We start from the raw sequence: 26,069 nt of genomic DNA on the forward strand, positions 1-26,069 counted from the left end.
GAGGAAGGAGGGGACCAAGGAATGCGCTTGTTTGGTCTGACCCAGAGGACACACGCCGGCTGCCAGGGAAGAAGGAAGGCGGAGGGAACCCAAGGAAGGAGGAGCCTAGGGAGGTGACTGCAGGGGGCAGCAGCCAGGAGTCTAGGACTCAGAACTCAAGAGGGGAGGCGGGCGATACGACAAGACGGGATAGGAGGCTGGCGGTCGCGATGGGTTGGTAGAAGGTATGTATGTATGCCAGATGGCGGACGGACAGAAAGACAGCACAGCGGCTGCGCACTTGGACCCGAGAGGTCTTGCGTGAGAGGATAACAATGGCTGTTTAGGACAATCTCTGGAGATGGGACGCCTGTTCCTTCCAACTCCCTGTTGTCGTCTGTGTCTGTGTCTGACACTGTCTTCCAGAACCCGGATTCCTGCGTGTATCCGTATCTGATGGGACGATGGGACGGACGGTGGTGCACTGCGTGTTTTATCGCCGGCCCGAAAATAGAACGGGACGAGATTGATTGATACTGTAGTGTATTCGTAGAGCGAGCCCTGCCAGTGGACGCGCCGCCCAAGGGACAAGGTACTGGCACAGCTGTTGTGGATGCTGATTAAAAGGGATCCCCCTTTTTCGCGGTGATCAAAGAGTCGGGGCGAGCGAGATGGAGTTGCGAGGATGGAGAACGAAGAGGGAGGGAAACAGGATACCTCTTTCGCGGAGAAGAGACGATCGTCCGTCCAGCAATGAACGGCACGCTTGCGCCGATCTATCTGACTTTACTGACTGATGTGTTTTGTTTGCGAGAGTTTCAACATGTGTCGGACACAATTCACCTGCGCTGCCCATACACATGACAAGTCATGCTAAGGTTTCCTAGGTAGTGAGGGAGGAGCAAAAGACGGGGAAAGCTCGTGGTGTGTGAGCCATTCTAGGCGCTACCTTTCACCTTGGGGCGTATGCTGCACGAGCAAAAGTACCTAGAGGCGTGGGGGAAGAGAGTGCTCCTGGGAACCTTAGTCTGCCAGTTCCGCCGAGTCGGGTCCTTCCTGCTTCTCCGACCTAAAACACTAAAGTCTCCCAGGCTGCCGCCTGTTGACTGGCTGGTTTGGCTGCTGTCTGTCAGATACCTTCCTTCGTCTTCATCCTCCTCCCGTCGCCGCCTACTTCTCTCCGAAAGTGCCCGAGTGCTCCGGTCGGCTTCCAATCCCATCTGTGTTTACTGACCAACCCAAGGATGATGCTCCAGGCATGCCGGTTGGCGCACATCGTGCCAAAGCCCGGAAAGGACGCCGAACTCGCCTTCTGACGAATGCAAACATTCAATAGCAAATCTAGTGTGTCCTTAGCTGCCGGGGTTGCAGACGCCGCCGCGCCCCCGTCTCCATGTACCTGGCAGTAGCCTCATATCTCATTCGGCTGTATCGATGGCTCATCATTCCGGCTGAGCTAGATAGCTGCGCCTAATTAGTATCTTCCTACGAAGGCTGAACCGGACCAGACTACAGATATACTACGTCGACTATCGAATACCTATCTGTACAAACCACGATGCAGGACCATTCGTACAGTTTCCACCGCAGTTCCGACCTGACGCGCCGAGACGTCGCGGCAGGAGGACCTGACCTGGGATGGCATGGAGGCTGGACCCTGGAGTAACTAGGGAAAGCCATGTGTCCGTGTACTCCTTCTGCTTCCATTCCTTTTCCCTCCAAACTACCAGGATGTGTTTTCACCTCGCGGTCGAACCCTTCGTGCACTACTGTACGCGTTTGGCATTAACGTCTGCGAGAGGGACTGGGGCCTCGCAACTCAAGCGCCTTCTAGAGCCCTGCGACCTTGACGGCAGCCGGCCACGCACGCACGAGGGTGGGTGGTGCGACATGCAGAAGGACATGGATGGGCCGCTTGGGGTGCACCACGCCACCCGGCGTGCCTAGCCAGCTCTCTAGCCCTTTCTGGTCTCAGGCCTGCACACTGCTAGCGAGGTACCAGCGTCTCCAACTTTGTGCCCGCACCTTTGCGCCCGAACCAGCGATGTGAGCCAATCGCCCTCTCGCTGTCGACGGCCATTCAACAACGCTCAGCGGGGGAACTATGCTGAGCCTGCCCAACTCAGCAACCAGTCTCACAGCGACATAAGTATACAGCTAATTGTTGCGAATCCCTACCCTGAACGGCATCTTCGCCATTTCCCCAGGCTCCATCCCGGGCGCCGAATGGCAGCGCCCTCTGGGCGAAACGGATTGGTGACACTACAGTGTGGGTCGTGCAGGCCGTGCAGCTCGGCCACCATGCCGAATTTCGGAAGCTTGAAAATCTTGGAGAGAACCGCCGCAGGCCCTCTTTGAAGCTGCTGTATGACGAGATGTCGGCTTAGCCATGATTCAGTACTCAACAAGCCTTTTCTCGTTGTCTCTTAATCTTCCATCAAGGCAACCCTTCCGCACTCGACCAACTTTATAGAGCAACCACATACCCTGAGAAGACCTTGTCGGCCTTGTTCTCCGTCAAGGGGCTTATGGTCGTCTGCAAACAGCAGTGCGTTGACGTCCGGCGCATCACCAAAGAATGGCGTTCTTGGGGAACGAGTCGAGTCGAGCGGACTGCCGCACAGGCCACGCCAAACATGTGAAGTCAAGAAGCCACTATTCATCGGCGCATGGGCGGCCTGTCTAGTGGATCCTTCCAGCTTCCGCGGCGCGCTTGTCTAGGACCGGTGTTGCAAGCATGCCAAGCAAGCTCGTGTCCGACTCACGGCCGAGCAGGGCCCGCTCTGTGCTTTCAAAGAATGGAACTAACCACTTTGATCATCACATGATGAACCACGTGATCGCTGCCGAGAAATCGTAGCAGATGGCAGAAATAGTATCTAGAATCAGCAAACTTCTGAGAGCGCTTTGAATCGTGGCTATTCTGCCCAGTCTCGTTACAAATGACACGTGCGAATAGCGGTAGGAAGGCGTGTGTTGGAGGAACTCTCCAATTGGAGTTCGTTTCGAGCGTGGGACGGCCGAATTACGCTCTTCGTCCCTGACCGGCTGCCGGCTCCGAAGATCTGTCGGTGGTCCGAGCTCAATGCGACAAGATCCCGGGGAGAGGCAGATTCGCGCCGCACATTTTCATCAGTACCAGTTCTACGAGCGTGCATGTTCAACCCGGCTTCAGAAAGTAACCCCCGTGCACGACAATCTACCCCGATCCATTGAGCAGCACCAGCTGTGACATAGCTAAGGTCTTCAAAGACGTAGAAAATGGCTGAGACTCCCACGAATCAGCAGCCCAAGGGCAACAAGAGAAAATCGTCAGCATCGGCCGAGTCCGCCGACCCCAAGAAGAATAAAACGGCCCCGAACGGCCCGGCGACGCCTCTGCCCACCCACGATACCCTCCTCGCCGAGTTGAGCTCCAAGTATGACATCCTTCCTGCCTTCACCATCTCCTCGACCAAGATCCAGAAGCGTGTGAACTGGCTTTTGCGCCACCTGCGCAAGGACGACGGCGACCCGAGGAAGCGCGTTGTGCTCCTCTATGCGCGGCCGAGCGAGGTCGTCAAGATGATTACCATCGTGGAGCTTGTCAAGCGTATCGTCGCGGAGGAGGACGAGGGCGGGCGGTGGTATCAGTACAACCAGATGTACGCGCTTCCGCCAAAGGCCGAGGTTGTGGAAGAGACCATGTTGAGTGGCGGCGGAGGCGGCATTGACGAGAGCAGGGCAGCGGCAGGCTCGGACAACGACGACTTCGAGATTATGGAGAGTCGGTTCGAGAGGGCGGTTCTGCCTCAGCCGGTCAATCGCGCAGCCAAGTCGCTGAGCGTCTTCCTCTCGCTCGTGCCCATCCCAGAGTTGAAGGCTAAGGACGATGTTACCACTCAGACGAACGAGCCTCAGGGCGTCTCAAAAAGCTCGGCTGCGCCTTAGGGGCAACGGAGGGCGCTGATAATGCCTTCGAGAGGTCGAGGATGAGGCAAAAGAGAGATTGACTCGGACGTCGTCATCTAGATCCGGGACTTGGGAGTGGCACCCGGAGCAGGTTGCATCAACAAGGCGTTAGGGATGAGAGGCTTCACGGTTGATACCCAACATGACACGAAACATAGTCAACATGACAAAAACTGATTTCGCTATACAATTAGGCAGCCTTAGTATACGGGCTGATGCATTCTTTCCGTGGGGCCAATACTCCATGTTCATAATACATGTGCTTTTCCTGATCCACCTCCACATTTACGCTCGACATCGGCCTCTGGTTGCATCCATTCGCACGAGACTGAGGGAACTCCAAATCGGACACGGCAACTTTGCTCCCACACATTTATCACTTTTCCCAATTTTCCCCTTTGCCTGGCACCTTCCTGGCGGCGGCTCTGGGGGTGGTGTCCCTAGCCCGCGCAGAGGAAGCTGTTCACCGTTCGCCTCTTTTGCCTGCCCTCTCCCAGCGGGGATCGTCTCCGTAAAGCAGCCTCTTCAATGTTTGCCCTCCTTAGACGAGTACGTTATACGCAGAACAAAGTTGACGACGACGGCCAGCAGCAAGATGATAGCTAGGAAGGTAGGGCCGAAGCGGTCGTCAAAGCCGGCCTGACCGCGGACGCGGATGGACTTGGCGCGCCAGTGGTAGGTCGCGAGGGCGTATATCATGGTGAGCATGGCGACGCCGGTGAAGAGGAAGGCGCTGATGAAGGCCGGGCGGTCGCCAAAGTTGAGCATGCCGATGGCCAGGGCGCCGAGGATGACGGTGAAGTTGAGCCACGAGAGGAAGGTGCGCTCGTTGGCAAAGAAGACCTTGGGTTCGACGCGCGTGGGCAGGGCGATGCGTTTGCCTGCAGATTCGGGTGTGGTTAGCCTCTGCGCATTCTACGTAAGGATCGTCTGCAGCCTCTTCGGACTGTGGAAGTATTGAGATGTGTGCAGAGATCGGGCGACCGACCGGGGGAGGGGAGCAGGGAGTTCAGCATGGTGGACATACCCGGAGCGGTCTGAAGGAGAGGCTGGCTAGACATTCTGGCGACCTGATTCCTTTCCCTTATATGATTGTGATTATGGGTGTCAAGTTCCGTCCGATGATGAACGATGCTCTTTTCCGCGACTCAGCGTTATCGAGGCGGCAGTTCCTTGGTGTTGGTGACGGATTAGCCGATGACAGTTGAATTGATAACGATGCGAATCCAGTGGTCGAGGATCCTTGGTCTATCGGGTTAGAAGTCAATCTAGTTACGGGGTTTTAAGAGCCAGCAGAAACCAATTCGGTCGAGGTTGATTGACAATGGATCCAGAAGGCTGTCTAGCGTTGTTCGAGAGCTCGGACTCGTATTGAGCTGGGCGTTCGACTACAACGGTTGTCGCAAAAGGGATTCGGCTTCGAGGAGTTGAGGTCAATTGCTTCGCTTTCCACGAGCTTTTGTCTGAACGCTTCGATCGCCTATCGAAAATGGAGGGTAGAGCAGAATACGGAGAGCGAGAAAAGAGAGAGGAGGAAGACACGAGAATCTGTAACCGAGAAAACCCGCTTGAAAGCTTGTTCGACCCTACACTAACAGACGATGCGGCCGCCAGCCCCTCAGTAGCCGACAGCGAAAAAGCTCCATCGCAGAAGAAACTTGTGACGCTAGGCAAGCACGGCCAGAGCTCTTCACCAGCCACAGCAGCAACCCATGTCACTCCCCTGGTCAAGCTCACGGGAAAGTACACGTGCCATTCAATCGCGTCGTGATTGGAGGATGACTGTCTTTGCGCTCAAGCCACAAGAGCTCTGAGCGAACCTGACTAATCCAAGGCTTCGCTGAAGATCTGAAAAAAGATCCACGTGATCTCGTTGCCCCGCGCACCTGGCTCAACCGGCGGCCAGTGGTGCGACGCGAGGCGGCCAAATCCGGCTCACATCACAACACCGGCAACGTTTTGTGGAGGAGCCTCATCTCTCTTGTCTTGCCTCAATCTGTCAACACCACCGTCACTCCTCACCAGTAAACACACCACCAAGATTTTCACACCACCACATTTGACACACCCACGTTTCCTTTTCTCCGCGACCTTCCCACACGATTGTACGAATATCAAGCGTCCATTGCCAGCACCAAACTCTTGACGTTTACCTACTCTCCCCTTAACCAAATACAACAACAACAACAGCAACAACAATCACAATGTCCGCCGCTGCTGCTCCCACAACGGCCACTCCCGTACGTCACTTGCCCCGCGCTAATATTGGTTCTATATTGTTTTAATTGTGGTGCATTCATTGACTTTTATCCCACAGCCTGTGGCCTTCAACCGCCTAAAGCAGATTGCTACTGACGTAAGGTCCTCACCATGCGGCTTCGCAAACGATGTTGCAGCAATACCCTCAGTAGCAGCGCCGACTAACACGTCACCTCCTGCCAGGCATGTCAATCAGCAATTGGCTCCGCCGAGTTCTACGACCACGCTAAGACCGAGGCATGGAACTCACAGATCATCGTACGTTCTCTGCCCATGGCGGCTACAGAGTTCAACGGACTAACTATCTCGACCCGAACAGTCCTCCGTTCTGAAGGCGGTCATTTCTGAGTCAACGCCCCAAGGCGGCTCTGCTCCCTCCTACAAGTTCGCTTGCAACTCCACCATCGTCCAGCACCTGGTTCCTACCTCTTCCCTCAACAAGTCTAAGGGAACTTCAGCCTCCACGGAGGAGCCTTCTGTCTCCACGAGCGCCGACCCCGCGACTGCCACCGATGGCAAGCCCCACGTTGGCCGTCGCGGCATGCACTCCGCCACCGGTGCATACTGGGATGAGAAGAAGGACGGCATGTGGTCCTACAAGTACGACGGTGGTGAGGGCAAGGGCATGGACGTCGTTATCATGCTCATCTGGGTCGCCATCTAGAAGCCGGTGGAGCGAGATTCGCACGTCACAGGCGGGAAAGGGGAACCATCAAACCAGCATGCAGAGGTTTGCCATTCGTGCCCCTCTGTCCTCCGTCAACGGCTCGCCGAAACCTTCCACGCGGATGGACTGAGGTTCTGCGCCGACTGCGTCGGTGTAGGGAACGCCCAGTATAGGGTATAATGACGGAGACCTTGCAGCCACGGTATAGTGTGTACATCGGAAAACGGCGACAAGCCGACAAGGAGGAAACCCACTTCGGTCTCGATTTTGGGGTTAGACATCTATGGCGAAAGGATTGTGTAGGTTCATTATTTGCCTTTGAGTTGCGTTGTCCCCCAAACCAAAATAGCCGGAGTTTTGATGAGAACAACAATGCTATATCATGAACATGTTCAGACTTTTCTCCCATCCCCCTGTGACGGTCTGCAAACGATTGTTTATTTGTCTTCTGTGGGGTCGTTGTCAGGTGGTACAACATGCATCGCGCGACTCAAGGCAGCATCATCCTTGCGGCGGGGAAATATCGTCGTTATGCATCCGTTATCCTCCACTCACCCTGTGTACGACGCAGGACATGGCAATACCGTGCTAAAGTCGAAGGTCACCGAGTAGATACGGCGGTGGTCTGCGTGCTTTGGAGCCCCTGTTTAGTCATTAGCCGCTGTGTTTAAGGCTCATCACCGTTGTAACAAAAGAAGGAAAGCCCATCCTTGACCTGAATAAGCGTCACCCTCCATCACAACCGCCTCGGATATCGAAATTCAACTTTCAGCATCCAACAAAAGGAATGCCGCTCATGAACCCACGGACTTCGCCATTAGCCCGGGAGGGAACAGCGGAAACACGGTGTTCCATCTGATGACATACATGGTGGCGACGTTTAACTGTCCCGGCCCCGCACCCCTCAGCCGTCCCCGGCCTTCCCCGAAGAAAGGAAACGCTGGACCCTGACGATCTTTGCATGATGCATCTGGCATCGCTCAGTCTGCCAAAGGGAGGGGAGGGGGGGCAACTTTGAGCGATCTTCCTTTTGTCCCCTTGGCTCCTCGCCCCGTTGCGATCGCAGCGCGCAGCGCCCGTTGTTACAAAGACAGGAACGCAAGTCAAAAGGGCCAAAGGAGAAAGGTTCACGGTCGCATTCCTCTGCGGTACGAAGCCAGAGGGACGGCCGAGTGTTGGGACGGACAGCCCTCGGAGGACGCAGCGTCGTACACCCTCCCCGGCGAGGACGACGTGAACCGGGCGCCAGAGACCTAGGTTATGTGGGTGTTACCTCCGAAGAAAGTGTAGAAGTCTAAATGACACCTGTTCGAAGAAAAGGTTTTTTTTTCTGATCTTGCATGGGTTATGAAAACAATCAATTTGTGTTGTGGTTTTTTCCAACCTTCCCCGTTGAAGGCTCCTCGTCTTTGCGACATGCTGTCAGAGTACCGTGTCACGGCGAGTAGGTGATACCGAGCTTTGCCGGAATCTTCGGCCGGGACAGCCGGGTCGGGCCATGGGAGCATTGCGCCTCACACATACACACAACGCAATACCACCAACCGTTCGGCTGGCCTGATCGGTGTGCGTTGGAGGAGCTTTGAGGGACGCGCCAAATCAGATCAGACCAACGAATCGGGTGACGTCTCGACTGTGGTCGTCCGGTGGTATTGGGCGGTTTCATTTCACACTCGTATTTCGAGGTACACGCTAAAAAGTCGATGATACAGCAATGTGTATCCGTAGAACGAAGCCCTGTTTGGAGGGGCTGCCTGCCTCGAGATACGTTATCAGGTAGATTACATTGGGACTTCTCGAGCGGTCATGGGGTAGTTGGGAAAGTGGATTGCCGGCGAGACGGCCGTAGACTCTGTGTGTACCGAGACGACTCTGTGACTCTGTAGTTCGTCGCCCAAAGCTTCGAGGAAGAGTTCGCCACCGCTCTTTCGGCCCCCCCCCCCCCCCCCCCCACAAATCCTGGGTGACATCTGCGGGAGGTGCAGCAGCATGACGATGTCGATCGCTTGGAAGAGGCAGGTTGCCCTGTTTCCTGACGGCCTGGCTCTTTTGCTGCCGCCCGCATCGAGGACCCGATTCTTAAGGTGCTGCAGGAAGACGTATGGGAGGCAGGCAGGCAGGCAGGCAGGCGTTGCGCAGCGACGTCCTGGATTTGATACGTACGAATGCCGTGCAACGGCGACAGCTTCACTGGGCCAGCTGTCTGTGGTCATGGGACCATTTCTCCCGGTGAAGCATGTCGGTGTGTTGCGGCGGTGGCCCCGCACAGGCCTGAGGAGATGTGATCTAAATCTTGGCCCGATTCATGATTATGTCCCGGTGGTTTATGGGGTTTATCATTCTCAACTGATTGCTGTGCCATGGGAGCTCTGAATGGTTGAGTGATGACATGTGGATCGGTAGATACAACTGGCGGAGTTGCTGCTCAGTTGAAAGAGAACTTAGAAGACGCAGAGAGAAATCAAACCAAGGATGACGGCTTTGGGGCAGCGTTGCATTTGGAGGCCGTCTCTTGTACGTGATTGGGCACGTAGGTCGCCGTTGATAGTTGTGTTGAAGGTGAGCTTCGTCAAGATAGCCTTGGTGGTTGGCGTTGATCCCGTGCTTCGATGCGCGCAGGTGGCTCTGGCCAGTTCCAGAAGCACGGAGGGGATGGAACACAGCCTATCAAGATCTTGAATCAAGCCCCAAGAACGACCTTAGACTCATGGTTGTGCTTCATACATGAGGTCGCTGGTTGGTCAATCCTGAAGAGACACGAGACACGCAGCGCCAAGCACGGAGGAAAACGAGGGGTGATGGAGGGGTTATGATATGGAGCGAGAGCTTCGATTCGCCGGGGAAGGTGTCTTAGCCATATGTGATTGTCAGTTGCTTCCCCTTCGAGCATGAGATGGTATGGAATGGAATGGCGTGGTATGGTATGGATGGCATCCGTAGGGTACAGATACCGCCTGCTGAAAGCTGAGCATAGGGTGATGGTGTGGTGAGTCTCGCTCGCTTTTCCGAGTCGCCGAGGGTTATGGCTTCGGATCTGACGAGTGAGACCTCTGTCAGTGGCTGGCCCTTCACACCCCTGTCTCCAGACTGCACCCTGAGCCCTGAGCGACGCTACCCTTTGCCTTATGACGAAATTTATCGGGCTTAGGTACTGAGTACATTGGGTCACGGTTGCAGGTCCCCTACGTAGGTAGTAAACTTGGCTACCGACGTAAGGTAGCGAGCGGTAGTCGGGTCGAGAATGGGGAGCTTGGTCCCCTAGGCGGTTACAGAAGAAGCAGGCCAGCGTCAGCTATCTCCATCTTTCTCCATTGTTTTCCTGTTGCTCGCGAGGATTGTCGAGATAGATCCCGGATGTGTTATTGGCGACGTTCGATTTGTTCATGCTTCATGATTCGCGCGAGGATGCGAATGACCGAATTCCCCATTTTTGTTTCTGCCATGTTCCCTCGGCGCCAATGGAGGGGGGATGATGACAAGAGACGAAGGGGCCAAAACCCAATGGTACTTCCGCTGCGACAGGTGCAAGCAACCCTGCCGATTCAGCGACGTTCACTCTCTTTCCAGCGCCCTGCGTCTCTCTCTCGTCTCTAAAGACCGGGATCACCTAGCGTTCGTGCCTCGCGCTGTCCGCTAGCCTATCAGGGTAGGTACTGGAAAGAACAACCGCAGTTCCACGGTACCATCCCATCCCATCTTTGCAACTTGTACCCGTGACTTTCATCAAGACGGCCGAACATCGCTATTCCCGTCCGGTGCTGGCTCCATCACACCACCTCCACCACGCGTACCCTTTTTTCTCTCTCTTCCTTGCCATCTCCGTCTCTTCTCCTTCGAAAGAACACACCCGATCGGCACTCGACACTACCTCATCGGGGCCCCATCACCCTTTTTTATTTATTCTTTGACCCTTTGACGTATCCTTATATATCCAACGAACCTTTCCCAACTCCGTCTGCAACGGTTGTTTCTCGCCCCATGAACTTGCTATTGAGGCTTCCGAACCCGCAAAGAAGAACATTGCTATCCGCCCCTGGCCCTCCCAGCTACACCATCAACATTACTTGAAACGACATATCTTGGTTCGCAAATCTGAGGGCTCGAGGACATCGTTTCCCCTTTACCCAAATACAACAAGATAACTACTACCCACCTCGCCAACAGCTATCGTTTCCTCCTCCCTGGGGTGGATTCACGCTTCCGAGCAACGAACTCCCCTTCTCGCCTCACGACACGCCTGGCCTTCTCCCTGGTTGGCCGCATTCTAACTCTCCCTCGCCCTCACACCACCCACATCGTCGGGTAATAGCTCAGCTCGGGCCCCCGGCAACCTAGCAAACAACCACCCACCGTCACACAACCCCCCTCACGATGGTTGAAGTCATCCCGTCGGGCCTCGCCCAGAACGGGCACAACCAACAGTCCCAGGACTCTGCCGACCACGTAGCCTCTGTTGCTCGCCTACTACTCGCGACCAACCTCGCGTCTCGTCAGGAGAACAAAATGATGAGCCGCGAGGAACGCCAGGCCATGATTGATGAGCTGAGCAAGAAGCGTGCCGGCTGGCGCACACCTCGTCGCGGCTGGTCCATCACCGACTCTCCCGTTGCATCGGCTCAGGGTAGCCCCGCGCCGAATGCCTCCCCTTTTCCCGCCCCTCCTCCCACTATCCAGCACGAAGCTGTTGAGAGACACGCCATCGCTTCTGTCCCTGAACAGTCCGAACTACCCATCGAACAGATGAAGCACATTCCTCATGCCCCTCAAGTCCGCCGGCCACCTCTCCCGCCCCCGCGTCGCTCTTATTCAGTAACGGACTATGAGCCCCCGGCCCGCATCCACCGCCCCTCGGCGCGTATGGATATTTTCGACCTTCCCGCTGAGCTGCACTTTGCTATCTTCGACCACCTCGATCCCATTGACAGCACATGCTTCGGCCTCACAAATAGCCACTTCTACAACATCCACCGTCGCATGCACGGCTCTGTGCCCTTGTCGTCCCGTCGCAACGGTCCCAACGATCTTGAGTGGGCCTGGCGCTTCGCCGGACCACTCATCTATCACGACTCCGCGACGCCTCCTGCTGAGGCATTTCAGGAGCATGCAAATGCTCTTGAGCGCATGCGCGTCAAGGGTCAGGTCTACTGCCGCAAGTGTGGAATCTCCCGCTGCGAGCTGCACCGTCACCTCCGCGAATGGATGGGGACCAAACTCGAGTACTGCTCTATTACCCAGAAGTACGGTCCCAAGGCTCCCGAGGAGGCTGCCGATACTTGTTATATCAAGTCGCCAAAGCACCCGCACCGCTGCGGCCGGCACGCCCCTAAGCCCGTCAAGTCGCAGAACTGAGTGTCCAGTTTCGATTTGATTTGCAGTTTTGAATTTACTTTGGGCATTGATGGGAGCTTGTGTACGATAGCCACGACGGCAGCTAGGGGTTGATTCGCCTGTGTGACAAGGAGTTTATATGGTAAAAGAGGTATCTGGAGAGCGCGATTTTGTATCATTACACGGAAAGGCGTTGAATCATACGAACGAGATATAAGACGACACGCCAAGAGAGAGAGACGGACGGAATATTTGCTGCATTGCGGCCTAACATTTGGGTTTGGGAGCGAGTAATCATCGCATACAAAATCGAGATAAATATCAACATGAATAAAAAGAAGCATGGTATATTAGGGGTAACAATCACATATCGCAGTTGCGTCTTCGTCCACAACTAGAACGCGCCATCGTCGCAGCAAACCCCCTTTTAAAAGACACCATCATTACCTTTGAACGGACTCCTGGCACCTGTTGCAGTCTTGTTCACTCCCTGCGGCGACTGGAGCGTCAGATTGAAAGATCCGCGATCATGACGTAATGCGGGAGGATACCGATGGATTGTGGGGCCCTGGGTTAGGTACCTTCGGAAGCATCTTCTCCATGTCTCATACGCCGGGAGGGACCCATTCGGTTCTGCGTCTGAGAAGATGGACGCGGTTCATCTTCTCGGGTAGAGGCCGAGCTCCACGAATTTGGGAGGTGAGGTCATTGTCTCTCTTTTTTTGAGACTTAGTCGAGACTGCACTTTGGATGTTGGGGAGGAACCATTTTCCGAGGAGTTGTTTTTGGCAACCTACGGGGCTTCGGGGCTGCAATATTTTCAATCAAAAAACTTCCCGCCAAAAAGTCCGCAATTTAAATTCCATGAAAGCGCCTCCCGAATTCAAGGATCTCGTGGCAGCATGCGCTGGCGGACAGCTATGCCAGGCTTTACACGTTGAGTGATATCAGTCGGTTTTGTAACCTTAAAAAATAACCCCTTTTCTTGAAGATTTAAGCATAGATGTGAAGTATTGAAAATGAAAAGATGGAAGAGAGAGGTGAAGGAGATTCCCGTCGGGACCATGGTCTGCTTCTCCTAAAATCTCGTCCATGTCTTCTTGTTGTTATTCGAGATTACTAGGTCGTTAGACACCCCACAACGTCACAGCTACAGCCCCGAGACCGAGCCATGGCAGGAGTGAAAGGACAGGCACAGGGAAAGCAGAAGTGGGCTGTAGGGATGGTAAGGCAGGCAGAGAGGCGGCATCTCCTCACATACATCTATCTATACACCATACGAGAATCCCCGCAGTCTCTTGGGATAGACCGAACAGGGCAAAATGGACGGGGTTGTACGGCAGCCCCAATACAGCGTCCAGCCACTAGCAAAGATGCCGGCGCGTCGACAACCGGGGGTAAAGTGAAGATATCTAAAAGACAGCTACCACCCTGCCTAGCAAGAGGAACAACACGGCCGACGATGACATACGAAGACAGCGTCAGGCAAACCCCAGCATGGAGGAGGAAATGCCGGCCCGGCACCAAACATCACGAATTGGTCTCCCGGAAACGTCTGGTTGACTATATCAGCATCACCGTGGGTCACAGGTTTAATTTGATGGCTACACCTTGAACCGCACCCTTCTTTTCTCGAAAACTGCACGTGTATCTATTCCTGTCAATGGACAGCGATCTGGGATCCGATTCCCCAGCCCAGGCTTTTGGCCAAGGTCACAATCGACTTGGTCCGGTTACCCGCGACTGTTTGTTTGAGCAGACACGCACGTCAATAGGGGTCGGCTGACGTCCATCATCCTGAGTGCACAACTTAAACGACACAATATATATCTGGATGTCATCTCTCGTGACTTTCTAACCGGGAAAAGTGCCCTCATTAGGCTCAGCGCACAACCTGTCCCCCCGGAGCCGTTTCAAAACATACCCCTCGATTGTGTCCCATTGCAATGGGGCTCTGGCACCCGCCCTCCCGCCGATACTCATGACGTTATAACCGGGTTGCACTATTGATAGGGAAAACAAAAAACGGAATGAATTCAAACCCCATGGAACGAAACGAACACCAATCAAGATCCCAGCGAGATGCAGAGGCGGCCGGACCGCGCTGCATATACAATAGCCACCATCACCATACGGACGGAAAGATAACTTAGCCATTCAAAGGACTCCGATCCAGAACTCAAACACGAAGTCGAGCATCATCTTCACCAAGTCCCGACCGCGAAGGAAGAGGTATCAGCCGAAGAGCCACGCGCGAAGCTGTTGCAACGCCCAGAACGCCGCCCTCGAGTAACAAGAGAATAAAAACAAGACATGTGCTCACAATCCATCATACTTGCAGGCAAATCTAACAGCGAAGAGGCTTTCCTGGGCCAAAATTTCGCAGACCAGTCCTCTGTGGAGCATGCGGCAGCTGATCCCTAGGTGAATTTTCCAATTACCGAGCAATAGTTGCTGTGTCCTGTGAAGGGTGCCCTTATTTCTTCAGAACAGCGTCGTAGAGGCTTACCAGACCGGTGATGGCGGCGCCCGTCAGAATGCCCTTCCACTCGCCGTACAGAGCGCCGTTGATACGGTCAATGGAGTTCTCGTTGATCCAGCCGCCGAAAGTGGCCTTCTGGCCATAGACGACAAAGGAGATGAGGGCCTTGACAATGCTGAACACCAGGGGGTCGACATTGTACTCGACCGTCGAGGACCTGCGGCCACGAGGCTGGGGATGGCTCGCGGCGCTCAGGTTGTAAAAGTAGCCGAACAAAGAGGGGATGAGAACCGAGGTGAGAGTCCACAAGATGACTGGCGACCAGAAGGACGAGGTGACAAACAAGAACGCGTCAGGCACATGGACGGGATAGAAGTTGGTACCCAGGGCAGGGATCGCGGGGATGGTAAAAGCGTAGCGAAGAGGGAGGACCTCGGCCCTCAGGTTCCATGCCTCGAATGCGGCCACAGTGAAGAGCACAGAAGTGACTGTCGACAGCGAAGAGCGAACGACTTGGGTGCCCTCCTGAATGCCCGACTGGTCGTAGAGTTCCGTGACGCGCTCGCGCACCGCAACGGTATGGCGGTCAACGGCATCGGCGACATCGGCGGGCGTCGCGGGCAGAGGGATGCGGCTCGCCAGAGACAGGTTGCGCGCGGGAGTGCGCGTCGCCAGGGCGGTGGAAAGAGCAGGCTCCGGACTAGGTGATGATGATTCGACCCTGCGACGCGTGTTAGTCGCGAATGAGGGTTGGCTCCGCAGTGCATGGCGGGGTGGGGGGATTCGGAAGAGACAACTTACTCGGGCTCGGGTCGGATCTCCTCGATGATTCTCGTCGCCCTACGGCGCGTTGAGGACCTCACGAGATCGGTCAGGGGCGCCTCCCTCTTGACGGGCGAGCCGGCTGCCTTGGCGCGAGTGTTGTAGTAAGGCGCGAGCTTGGGGTTGTGGGAGAACTGGGCCGCGTTCTCGGCGAGGTACTCATCGAGAGTGACTTCCAGGTCGGACTTCCTCTGGTTCTCGTAGCTGAAAGGGGCGCGTCGTTAGCATCATGATTTGAGCAAAACCGTGGGTCTCTCTGCGACAGCTCGACGCGACTGGGGGGGCGCGAACGCGACGACAGCACGATTCAGGCTCGAACCTGCGTGTCCGCGCAACGCACAAGCTCGCAAAACGCAGGAGAAAACGGAGGCTGACGGGAGAGAGTAAGAACATACCCGGTAAGTCCAGTCAGCTCGGCGAGCTCGATGAGGTCGCTCTTGCGCTGCTTCGTCAACCACGAGTTTGCGCCCGACATGATTTGGTCGTTCAAACGGTGGAAAAGTGAATGTAAATGGGTATCGGAGGAATCGCGCAGAGACAGCGACTCTAACTGTTCAGCGAAAGCGATTCTCTTGTAAGGTAATTGCAACGAATGCAGGGCGGATTGTGGTTCGGCTTGGGGAATGCTCGAAAGGCGATGGTGGGAGGGGCAGATTTGATGGTGATAAGCTGGGCTGAGCTAGGTTGGAAGGGGGGTCGACAAGGTGAGATGGCCGAAGCGTTGTCGGGATTGTTTATGTTTTTTTCCTCTGTCTCTCCCTCTCTTTTCCTCGACAGCGGGTCTCCGGGTGTTGTGGTTTGGGGAAAGTGACGCAGCGGGGATGCGGCAACACAGCATTACTGACATGGGTAGGTACCTATGTAGTTTCAGTGCTTGAGACTGCTGTTGCTGCAGCGGCAAATGCGCTGTAAGCCCTGTCCTTGGGGGGCATCGCGACTGGCTTAGCGCCCCGGGAGCAGCAGAGGTGGAAAAGCACTGGCCAGAAGTGACGGGACCAGACGGACCCATCCGACCTGTCCGAATGCGGCAAGGCATGTAAACAAACGGGTTAGTCGCCGACTCTTGTTTGATCATCGTCATCTCCCACAAGACAATAGGCAATGTCCTAATCGAGTCATCGACTGCTGAGGCCGTCTGGAGAGTGCTGGGCTGATGCGACCTTTGAGGGAACACGTGGCCTGTTCTTCGTCAACATCACACACCGACCAGTAAACCACCAGCCAGTCAGTCAGCCTATCGAACTCTACGTCCGTTGACGGCTTCGGTTCGCCGCCATCAACACGTCCAGCTGTCGGGGCAACCACAGGCACAATCCAAACGTCTTCGGGTTGTCCAATCATGCGCTTCCGTCAAGGCTCATACCTGCGACATCGGGTTGAGTCACCATCATGTTGATTGTCATTCTGCCTCGGGTATACAAGTAGGAAACAACACAAAGTCAAAGTCGGTCAAATCCCCTCGTCCCTGCCGGGTATTCCCATATATCCATTCAACCCGTCGCTACTTATGTAATCGAAATATCATGCGATCCAGCCTTGACCGACTCAACGCACTCCAGTCTATCTAAGCAGAGTCAACAAAATTGACAAAGCTCTCCTCCCCTCTCGGCACGATCCGTATCGGGACGCTCGTCCCCTGTGGCAGTTTCAGCGTCAGCATTGTTGATGCCTTCCTGACAGTCTCCCGGCATTTGTCCTGAGCCTTTCTGTACAGCTTCTGCCTCTCTGCCCGGTCCATGGCCTCGACATCGGCATCCGACGCCCACTCGTCCACCGCCAGCTCGAGGCTATACCGCTGGAATACGACGGACAGGGCAGCGATGATCTCCACCTGTGCGATGCGACGCCCGAGGCACGACCGCGGTCCGTCCGAGAAGGGGACGTAAGATCCCCGCACCGGCCGGAACATCTTGTCGCTGGTGTCCGAGCCCTTGTACCCGCCGTAGTCCTCCGTGTCGCCGCCGCTCTTGTCCTCTGTCGCCGCCTCGTTCGGGCTGGCACGGTACCATCGCTCCGGCGCGTAGTCGTCAAGGTCGTGTTCCGCGCTCGTCACTCTGCTCGGCTTCGATGGCCAGTTCCGTGGGTTGCGGTGCGCCGCCACGCCCACGAGGGAGATGTGCGCGCCCTTGGGCAGCACATATTTCTCTCCGTCGAGCGAGATGATGCCGTCACCCTCGGGATTCACCTTCTTGGGGATCTCGACCACGGCCGGCGTCATTCTCAGCGTCTCGTTCATGCACGCGCCCAGCATCGAAGCAAGCATGGGGTTCACCGTGCTTTCGTAGTTCCACGTGCTCGGGTCGCTGTCGCCAAATATGCCATCGATGTCCTTCTGGAGCTGTCTCTGCACGGCGGGGTTGCAGGCGATCTCGATCAACCCAAAATGCATCGCGTTCGCCGTCGTCTCGTGTCCCGCGACAAGCATGATGAACGTGTTGCCCGAGATCTCCGACTTGGACAGCTGCGGGACCTTGGACTTGGACAGCACTCCATTGATACCGCCGTGGGCCGCTACGTCGCCATACTTGGACCTCACGAGCTGGCCCATGAGGTCCATGCCGGCGTCTCCGCGATCGCCGTTCTGCAAGTCCTCGATCTTGTCCTGCATCAGCTCGTCAATGTACTGCACGTAGCTGTCGTGCGAATCGATTGCCTTCTTTGTGTACTTGAAGGGCAGCATCTTCAGAATCTTGTGTGGCACCAGCAGCAGGACCAGGATATGCTCTAGCATCTCGGCAATGGCGTCGACGAAACTCATGATGTGGCCCGGAGGCGCTTCCAGCGAGCTGTACTTTACGAGTTTCGGATCCGTTCCCTCGGGCAGCGCCTGCCCCGGCCAGAGCAGGCGCATGCCGAACCCGACATAACTGATGATGTTGAGCGCGAGACGCATGGTGTCGTGATCCAGCGTCTCGACGGTCTGCCTGCTCCGGCCGTCTGGGCCAAGCCACTTCTGCGTCATGCTCTGGGCCTGTTTTATGGACTCGGCGAAGACGAGGGCAGCATTCTTCTCATTGAAGGTGGCGGACGTAACCTTTCGATGCATACGCCATACCACACCCTCGGTGGTCAGAACATTGTCGCCGAACTGCTTCAGGATCGCGTACGTCTCGACTAGCTTAGGGAACTTGTCGCGCTGCTGCGTGATCTGATGGATAGCTTCGGCGCTATCGGTCAGGATGAGGATCTGAAAGGGTGATACCACCATGAAGGTCTCGCCGATGCGCGCAAAAGGCTTGTGGAGCAAGTTGTAGGACCAGTTCGGAATCAGGATCCTAGACGCGAGGTGTTTGGATTAGCACGTGTATGACGAGAGAGGCGGTATCAGGTGGCACCAACTCTAACCAGTTTTCCCACCAAGACTTAGGGAAGATCTTGATAATGGGAATCCAGAACTTATGGGTGAGCTGCCATACTATCGAAAAGGGCGACGCAGCTGTATTCGCACGGTCAGTCTGTAGCCTGGGCGGCCTTGGGCACTTTATGTTTCCACGTACGGGTAACGACATAGGGCAAGCCGACCTTCTTCGCCTCGGCGATGTTGCGCTGTAGGCCGGCGACGTAGGAGTAGACGCCGTAGGCGATCACAGCTCCAACCAAGACGAAGATTGAAGACACCATGGCGATGATTTACTATCGGACTTCCGCAGGTTCGAATACGTCGAGTGTCGAAAATACAGAAAGCTATCGGCCACAGCGGGGTTGGAATTCGACGAGAGACCGATCGAGACCCCGTCTCAACCTGAAGCTCTGCCTGAAAACCGTATCGAAATTGTGGGCGGACGAGCTTGGTGTTGTTTGATACAACAGAACAATTGCCAATGCTTGCACGAGGAAAATAGGACAGCTCCCTATACCAAGGAAGAAGGGAAAGAGATAAGAGACATGGAACCGTCATGGAAGAAACAAAGAACGACCGGAAACGTCGTCTCAGTCTAAGTAGAGGCGGGACAGAACAGGGCTATGCGACAAGACTCAGGAGGGGGGGGGGGCGTCGAAGCTCTGGTTTCGGGTCGAGGGCGACCCGAAACTAGCAACCCCCCCTACCCCATCTGATAGCTTTCTTAGCTCAGAGTGACCCCGGTAGCTTCGCCTTTTGCCGTGATGCTTTTCTCCTGTCTTGCCAACTGATGGCTTGCGATTCGTTGGCACTCAGACGTGGTTGGTGAACCAACTTTTGCGAACCAACGACAGACAAACAAACAAACTTCTGCAGGAAGGAAGACGGAGGGGGGGAGGCTTTCGTCCTAATCGTCCCCGCGCTACCGACTTAAGGTATTGTATGTATAGGTAATACCGTGTGACAGCGTCTCATGTCGGCCAAAGTCGCCCTTTGAAGAATGCAGTTCGAGGGCTTGGCAGGTGAGGTTCTGATTCTTAACGATTGTCACCTCCCGGTAGTGCGAACGGCATACAATGGAGGCTTGATGGTTCAACAGCCATTCAACTCGTCCGTCAACCAACGACGACACTACCACCCCGGCCAACGCAGCATGCTAGTTGCAGCAAGGGGGGGAGACAGGGGCTTTGTGTTTGTTCGTTCCCTGCATAGCGGATCCAGCCTCTTCCGGCATGGCCTGTATGCCTACCTAGGTACCTAAGGTATTTACCGATTGGCAGCGGAATTAGCGCTGTTCAACCCCCCCCAAGGAACACCCCCAGAGTGAAAGTTGTCTCAACGCTGTGACAGCTGCCTCCTCCCCCCACCACGTTTTCGCACCCCCAACCCAACACCTTCCCAAAGGCCTGTTGGTGTCCGGAACGACGGCTCTTGGTGCAACGGCAGCATTCCGTCGGATATCGACACGATAATGAATAGCGCCGGGTCGTCTGGCTGAGGGACGACGTTGCGTCGAGACAGCGGCAGCCACAGACTTGCACCCTGAGGTGGTGTCGGGACAAGCAAACTTTCTCTCGGCAGCGAGGGGGATAGAGGGGTTGCTGCAATCAGATGGAGCAATCCATCACTACACGCGAGAGAGAGAGAGAGAGAGAGATTTGAACAGGCAGAAACAGAGAACAGACGAGAGGAGAAGGTCCAGAACTATTAGCAAGGCAATCGTTTGTTACGCTGCCGGGGACACGCAGAATTCAGAAGCAGATTCGCAACATAGCCGTGACAACCTGTAAGACTCAGAGTTGCCTAGCTCAACTCTTCGAGTAGTCACGACCCATTTGTAACACCGTAATGCTATAGAGTAGTCGATCTGGTACTCTTTCTTCTCATTCCCGTTGCTCTAGACGTGCTAGGTGATCTCTACAAATTCAACTCTATGGGTCGTCTGCTGGCAGTCACGGCGCCGAAGCACCAGTGACCGTTCGTGCTTCTGTTGAACACCTGGAGCCCGAATATGAGCCACGCAAACTGGGCTTAGCGCAGTTTGAATTGCCCACTGACGCCCTCAAAGCTACTAATCTTGCCACTCAGCGACTTGGAGTCTCCGTAGTAACGAAACCGGTACGTTCCCGGCTCCCCGTCGTTCTCCGTCTCCCATACGATCTCGACCTCGCTCGTGGCGAGTATGTCGCTCGTCCGCTTCCAATTGAAGACCAGGCTCCAGTCATTGTCGTCCCGCACGATATCCCACTTCTTGATGGCGCCCCTGTCGATCACCAGCTTCTCCACGACGGCGTAGTTTTGCTCCAGGCGCAGGTTGTTCCGAGGATTGGCCCCGACGAACGTGGCTCGTACAACGTCGCCGATGGCGTACCTCTTTTCCACGTCCGTCTTGACGTCGCCGAATTTGCGGAACACGGGCGTTCCATCACGCACCACGCCGGTGATGAAACTCAAGGATCGATTGCTGTTGTCGGGTGGATACGGTCCTCCGGCATGAGAAGGGGGACCATTTGTGAATGAAGCACCGAGGGTAGGCAGGTACTCGAGAGTTCGGTTAATGTACGCATCCAACGTAAAGGGTCCGTATAGAGTCGAGGCCCCTTCGTATCGTTGTATTCTACCGTTTTTGTCAGTCAAGGACGGTAAGTGGGACAACAACTGCCTACCCGTATTCCTGTTGCGTCGTGATGTAGTGCGTATAACTGTTGGCTGGTCCCCCGATCACTACCACAGGTTTGACCTCGGCGTCCTCTGCAAACAAAGACTCGGCCTTGTTTCTGACGGCATCCTTCCATCGTCGTCCTGCCATGGTAGAAGCCTCTCCCGGGCTGACGATTATGACCAACTGCCCAACTCGAAATGCCTGGATGTCCACAACGTTGGGCGTCCACTGGTACGGGTTGAAGACTTCGCCGACATCCAGCAGGATCGGTTTAGGGGAATGACATGCGATCTGACTCTGTGTGGGTGCCTTTAACAGCCCGCCAACAACTTTCCACAGGGGGGATGTATTTGACGAGTTTGAGTCGTGTTGAGCAAAGTCGAACGCACCAGGGCCATCGGATGTCCCCGCTGCGAACGAGTAGCCCAATGCCGCGGGGCAGGTTCTCACTTCTGTCCCGTTGGGTAGCTCGAACTGGAACTCCGACATGTTGTGGAAGGTATGGAACGACCTGATCCACGAACCGCGAACTCGCTGAGCGTTGGATCCCATGTCGTCAAATAGCCTCTTGGCGGCGGCATACTGCCTCTTGCCTATCTCAAAGCAGGAGGCAGCTCCGTTGTCCTTCTTGCGGAAGAATGGGCCTCTGGCATGGCACTTCTGACTCTTTCCGTCGCTGCAAGTGCTCGTTTTGAAGTCGCATGGGTCACCAGAACCATCCTCGCAGAATGCGCCCAGCACGTTAGGACTGACATCGCCCATGTTTGCCTGGGAGAAGCCAGCAACGAAGTCATTGGCTGCATTAGGCTTCCCTCGCATGTTCTTCTCGAAAAGCCAGGCCGCTACGCCCTTGTTATCTCCCGATATGACTGTGTTGTTTCCGAGCATGGAGGTGCCGTGGGTTGGGAACCATGTCAGCACACCGATACTTTTGCCGTCAGAGGCTCGTTGAAACTTCAGCAGGGTCATGTCTTTCTCAACAGACCCATCCTCCTCGGCGCTGATGTTGTACCTGGCGCGCTCTTCTTCGGGATTCGCCATGTAAGCATACAAGCTGCGGTTGATGTTGGCGTCGGTGACTTTGGTTGTCCCGATACTAATGTGCCCCGGCTCCAGGCTCTCATGAGCACGACGTATTGCCAGTAGCGTGCCGTCGACGATGGCTCGGTAGCTCTGCTTGTCGAAGCCCTTGCTTGTGATCTGGGGCAGCAGATAGTTCAGCCAGGCACCCGGACCGGAGTGAGAGTGCGTCCCGGTCAAAGCCAAGTTGTGGTGCCCGTACATGGAGTATCCGTAACCCAGCTCAGCGAGCCCGTGAAGGACGCCATACCGAACAGCCGTGTCTCCCGACTGTGTGTCCAGTACAACATAGATGAACCTGTCCTCGCGCCGGTTCATACTTCCAACAATAAAGGCGCGGGCGTACAGTCTTTGTCGGAGGCCGGTGCCAAGCTGTTTGGGGTCTGCGTAACCCATCATGTTGATTTCTACGACGGGGCCAGTGATGTCGGCGCGGCCGGCGCCGACAAGGTACAAGTCATTGTGTTTGTCAACGCCGGCGCCGGCGAAGTTGCTGGGGTTTCCGGGGAACCATTTCCCGGCTTCATAGGAACTCCGGATAGGCGTGTGAAGTCCGTAGACAGCCAAAAGGGACAGACCGAGGGCGACTAAGCAAACAAGAGCTCTCCAGGAGCTTGGTGGGGTAGCTGGTTGAGCTGCTGCCGCCGGCGATGCGGGGCTCTTCTCGACGCTCCGTCCGGGTGGCATGCTGAGTGTGGAATGGAATTTCTAAGAAAACATGGATGAGAAGTGAAGTGCGGAAGATGAAGATGAATCGAGGGACGCAGCAGTCTGTTTGCCTGGTTAGCCACACGCCATCACTCGCGAGGAGTGTGTGCCTAGGCAGGGTGCGACACGGAAGGCCCGGCCGGACCTCTCTGGCCAGGGAGGGGGACGGGCGAATGACGCACGCACAGGGGAATTGTTAGTGCACGGCCGCAAGTCGACTTGTTGAACGCCAATCCAATAGCTTTCTTCACTCTAACAATGTCTACACCCTGATATCGTCCTAGAGATAGATGATGACCCCCCCCCCCCCCCCCAAAAAACGTTGTTGTCGAGGCAAGGTCCATGAAATTGCCAGCCCGGCGTCAAGGCCGCGATGTCATTTCCTGCAGCAGTGAATCGGCATTTGGGTGACTACAAACTTTCATACTTCACGTGGGAGACTCCTTAGGTCCAGGCATTAGACACGTGCATTACAACAAAAGTAGAACTAGCAGACAGGGACTATGATCAAGAAGTAAAAGAGAAAGCACGTCGACCCAATCCATCCTCAACCCTCAAAATACACGCAATGGACTTCTCCGTATTCAGTCATTGAGCGTCAACCGGACTGGTGTTGCTGAAAGCCGCGGCTTCAGTAATACTTGGGGTTCTCAGGGTCAGTCAAATCGAAGATGACAGACGAGTGAGGTCGCGCGCCGCCACGGTCGCGGGTGAAGATGTTCTCAAAGTCAATCGACCTGTTGAAGCTCAGACTTCCATCCGGGAGGATATCGAGCCAGTGACCTTTGTAGTCACCCGGCGTATTCACGATCGAGATCTGTGGTTGCAGTTGCACTGATTAGCAACTCTGTCTCAAAATAATCATATATCCAGATCATGGAGGGGAGGACGAACTTCCCCAGCCTGTACGAAGTACCCGGTAACCAGTAGGTTCTTCTTGTCAGGGCTGATCTTGACGTAGTGGGGACCGATGATGGGTTGTGTTTCGTTGGGGTCGTCGAGTCTCTTGACATTATTCAGGTCTGAGATGTCGAGCGCAGCAACGTGGTTGCCCAGAGTGATGGTAAAGTAGGCAAACTTTCCGTCATCGGTGATGTCCGAGTAAATCGCCAGTGAGTCCTTTGCTTTGGGGCCCAGGTCGTACAGCAGCTCGGCGACGCCCTGCTTGCCGGAGGAGTCGCGCCGGAAGGGGTAGATGATCCAGACCTGGCCCGGCCCGACGGCACTGCAGTGCATAGTTGATCAGTGCATGTCTGCTCGAAGGAGATAAGAAGACACTTACGTGGCGATGGCAGCACTCTCAGGGTTGCCAGGGATGAATTTAACATCCTGAATGCCCAGCCCCTGAAAAGTCATGTTAGCTATCCGCACGTTCTGAACGGGTCCTCCTGGGGAAAGAGTCACTAACATCGGGTATGGTGATGGTCGAGATGATGGTCCTGTCGGATAAGTTCCACAGACGCAAAGTGCTGGCCTTCTGAATCCCCAATGTCGGCTTCAGAATGCTTAGGGGCACGACGAAGTCCGAGGTCAGAATGATGCCTTTGTTGAAGTCCACCGCAAGGCCGTGCGGGCTGAACTGCTCGCCCAAGATGTTAAGCGTTCCGGAGACGTCCTCCGGCCACTCGTGGATGATGTCACCCTCAGCGTTGGTCTCAACGAGGCGGCCAGGGGAAGTGCCCACAGCACTTCCCATGTATGTGATAAAGAAGCCACTGTTTGAATCAGAGTGTCAGCATAGCTCGTACTGCGAAAACAAATCTGAATAAAAGGACGGGCGAAGACTGGGTGGGATGGTAGAGAGAACACGAACCCCTCTGGCTTGGCTCGGATCTCATCAACGATAGAGCTCAGAAGAGCGCGGTTAGACTTCTTGAACTTAGGCGCATAGGGGTTGGAGACGTCAAAGTAGAAGGCCGTGTCCTGGGTCTTGAGCAGAGACAGAAGGCCACCACCGATGAGGGTCTTCCCGTCGAGGGAGGTGCCCAAGTGGTGAGGGGAATTGCCACTCGTCGGCACATCAGTGACGCCAATGATTTGACCGAATGTGTCCTGATATCCCAATTCTGTCAGTACATATTCCCAGGAGACCGACACGAAACTCAAAGCAAGATGGGAAAGGGCACATCTTACGTCGTCCAGACTCGCAGTCACCAGAAAGTCCTTGTGGATGTTGTCTCCAGCCCCAGTCCAGAAGTAGCCAATCTTCTTGGGCTTGATGTTGACGCCGGCGAAAGGAGGGCTGTCGAGAGGAGGCGTGGGGATCTGAAGGACCGGGAGAGGAGGTGCGTTGGAGGCCAAAGGCTCTGTCACTCCGGGGATAGAAGGAATCAAGGGCGGCAGGCTGATGCCGAGGGGGCTTCTCTTATCCGCCGGACTATGATCGTTGGCGTTGACCGGTCCAGCTGCGACTGGAGAGAGCAGAAAGCTCGCGATGGCCACAAGGGAGGTCTTGGAGAGCATGGTGAAGCTTATGGCGTGCTCACAAGAATCGAATGAAACTAGAGAGAATAGAGCGTTCTGAAGATACTCCAGGTAACCGATTTGCATGGCGAAGACTCCTGTATCTTATACTCCGTCCCAGCGCGGTCCATTGCCTCATCTTCATAAACCTCCACGACCTTTCCGCCACCCCCAGAAGCCCCCCTATCGCGAGGAATCACATCATGAAGCCAATAAAGTTCCTCATCCACGCCATTGACGATAAATCAGATGTCGAAAGATAGCAGCGTCATCCATGGCGCACACTCCCAGCCTTCTCGAGTCGCGTAGAGCGGCAGATGGTCAAACA

At 55.3% G+C, this 26,069-nt stretch overlaps 8 protein-coding genes across 8 annotated transcripts; 3 read left to right on the forward strand and 5 right to left on the reverse strand.

The window, feature by feature from the left end:
* Positions 1-2,966: 2,966 nt before the first annotated feature.
* Positions 2,967-4,444, forward strand: CDEST_13781 (uncharacterized protein). The gene has a single exon (XM_062929937.1). The coding sequence runs from the start codon at positions 3,241-3,243 to the stop codon at positions 3,907-3,909; it is 669 nt and encodes a 222-aa protein (XP_062785988.1). The 5' UTR covers positions 2,967-3,240; the 3' UTR covers positions 3,910-4,444.
* CDEST_13782 (uncharacterized protein) lies at positions 4,088-5,572 on the reverse strand. The gene is made up of 2 exons (XM_062929938.1): positions 4,958-5,572; positions 4,088-4,811 (listed from the first exon to the last, which is right to left on the reverse strand). The coding sequence occupies exons 1-2, from the start codon at positions 4,989-4,991 to the stop codon at positions 4,456-4,458; spliced, it is 390 nt and encodes a 129-aa protein (XP_062785989.1). The 5' UTR covers positions 4,992-5,572; the 3' UTR covers positions 4,088-4,455.
* A 299-nt stretch (positions 5,573-5,871) lies between these two features.
* CDEST_13783 (Putative dynein light chain Tctex-1 like, Tctex-1-like superfamily protein) lies at positions 5,872-6,979 on the forward strand. The gene is made up of 4 exons (XM_062929939.1): positions 5,872-6,170; positions 6,248-6,286; positions 6,373-6,447; positions 6,509-6,979. The coding sequence occupies exons 1-4, from the start codon at positions 6,135-6,137 to the stop codon at positions 6,851-6,853; spliced, it is 495 nt and encodes a 164-aa protein (XP_062785990.1). The 5' UTR covers positions 5,872-6,134; the 3' UTR covers positions 6,854-6,979.
* A 3,324-nt stretch (positions 6,980-10,303) lies between these two features.
* Positions 10,304-12,744, forward strand: CDEST_13784 (Putative F-box-like domain superfamily protein). The gene has a single exon (XM_062929940.1). It carries the CDS (start codon positions 11,228-11,230, stop codon positions 12,203-12,205), a length of 978 nt encoding a protein of 325 aa, XP_062785991.1. The 5' UTR covers positions 10,304-11,227; the 3' UTR covers positions 12,206-12,744.
* Positions 12,745-13,686: 942 nt separating this feature from the next.
* CDEST_13785 (Putative glutathione transferase 3) lies at positions 13,687-16,269 on the reverse strand. The gene is made up of 3 exons (XM_062929941.1): positions 15,884-16,269; positions 15,468-15,692; positions 13,687-15,387 (listed from the first exon to the last, which is right to left on the reverse strand). The coding sequence occupies exons 1-3, from the start codon at positions 15,961-15,963 to the stop codon at positions 14,661-14,663; spliced, it is 1,032 nt and encodes a 343-aa protein (XP_062785992.1). The 5' UTR covers positions 15,964-16,269; the 3' UTR covers positions 13,687-14,660.
* Positions 16,270-16,473: 204 nt separating this feature from the next.
* Positions 16,474-19,510, reverse strand: CDEST_13786 (Putative cytochrome P450). The gene is made up of 3 exons (XM_062929942.1): positions 18,986-19,510; positions 18,828-18,924; positions 16,474-18,763 (listed from the first exon to the last, which is right to left on the reverse strand). Exons 1-3 carry the CDS (start codon positions 19,107-19,109, stop codon positions 17,053-17,055), a joined length of 1,932 nt encoding a protein of 643 aa, XP_062785993.1. The 5' UTR covers positions 19,110-19,510; the 3' UTR covers positions 16,474-17,052.
* A 718-nt stretch (positions 19,511-20,228) lies between these two features.
* On the reverse strand, positions 20,229-23,398 carry CDEST_13787 (Putative neutral/alkaline nonlysosomal ceramidase, neutral/alkaline non-lysosomal ceramidase). Its single transcript, XM_062929943.1, has 2 exons — positions 21,495-23,398; positions 20,229-21,445 (listed from the first exon to the last, which is right to left on the reverse strand). The coding sequence occupies exons 1-2, from the start codon at positions 23,255-23,257 to the stop codon at positions 20,860-20,862; spliced, it is 2,349 nt and encodes a 782-aa protein (XP_062785994.1). The 5' UTR covers positions 23,258-23,398; the 3' UTR covers positions 20,229-20,859.
* Positions 23,399-23,909: 511 nt separating this feature from the next.
* CDEST_13788 (Putative quinoprotein amine dehydrogenase, beta chain) lies at positions 23,910-25,741 on the reverse strand (the record flags this gene model as incomplete). The annotated part of the gene is made up of 6 exons (XM_062929944.1): positions 23,910-24,095; positions 24,173-24,503; positions 24,561-24,622; positions 24,687-24,993; positions 25,092-25,330; positions 25,412-25,741. 6 exons carry the CDS (start codon positions 25,739-25,741, stop codon positions 23,910-23,912), a joined length of 1,455 nt encoding a protein of 484 aa, XP_062785995.1.
* Between the last annotated feature and the right edge of the window lie 328 nt (positions 25,742-26,069).

The sequence above is a fragment of the Colletotrichum destructivum genome, chromosome 9 (genome assembly GCF_034447905.1).
Source record: "Colletotrichum destructivum chromosome 9, complete sequence".
NCBI lineage: Eukaryota > Fungi > Ascomycota > Sordariomycetes > Glomerellales > Glomerellaceae > Colletotrichum > Colletotrichum destructivum.

Coding starts and splice junctions, on each gene's coding strand:
- CDEST_13781 (XM_062929937.1), top strand. CDS start 3,241: ATGGCTGAGACTCCCACGAATCAGCAGCCCAAGGGCAACAAGAGAAAA.
- CDEST_13782 (XM_062929938.1), bottom strand. CDS start 4,991: ATGTCTAGCCAGCCTCTCCTTCAGACCGCTCCGG. Junction 4,812..4,957: donor TCTCCTTCAGACCGCTCCGG/GTATGTCCACCA, acceptor CCGAATCTGCAG/GCAAACGCATCGCCCTGCCC.
- CDEST_13783 (XM_062929939.1), top strand. CDS start 6,135: ATGTCCGCCGCTGCTGCTCCCACAACGGCCACTCCC. Junction 6,171..6,247: donor CTCCCACAACGGCCACTCCC/GTACGTCACTTG, acceptor TTTATCCCACAG/CCTGTGGCCTTCAACCGCCT. Junction 6,448..6,508: donor CATGGAACTCACAGATCATC/GTACGTTCTCTG, acceptor CGACCCGAACAG/TCCTCCGTTCTGAAGGCGGT.
- CDEST_13784 (XM_062929940.1), top strand. CDS start 11,228: ATGGTTGAAGTCATCCCGTCGGGCCTCGCCCAGAACGGGCACAACCAA.
- CDEST_13785 (XM_062929941.1), bottom strand. CDS start 15,963: ATGTCGGGCGCAAACTCGTGGTTGACGAAGCAGCGCAAGAGCGACCTC. Junction 15,693..15,883: donor GAGCTGACTGGACTTACCGG/GTATGTTCTTAC, acceptor CGCCCCTTTCAG/CTACGAGAACCAGAGGAAGT. Junction 15,388..15,467: donor GAGATCCGACCCGAGCCCGA/GTAAGTTGTCTC, acceptor CACGCGTCGCAG/GGTCGAATCATCATCACCTA.
- CDEST_13786 (XM_062929942.1), bottom strand. CDS start 19,109: ATGGTGTCTTCAATCTTCGTCTTGGTTGGAGCTGTGATCGCCTACGGC. Junction 18,925..18,985: donor CTTGCCCTATGTCGTTACCC/GTACGTGGAAAC, acceptor GTGCGAATACAG/CTGCGTCGCCCTTTTCGATA. Junction 18,764..18,827: donor TGGTGGGAAAACTGGTTAGA/GTTGGTGCCACC, acceptor CCTCGCGTCTAG/GATCCTGATTCCGAACTGGT.
- CDEST_13787 (XM_062929943.1), bottom strand. CDS start 23,257: ATGCCACCCGGACGGAGCGTCGAGAAGAGCCCCGCATCGCCGGCGGCA. Junction 21,446..21,494: donor ACGACGCAACAGGAATACGG/GTAGGCAGTTGT, acceptor CAAAAACGGTAG/AATACAACGATACGAAGGGG.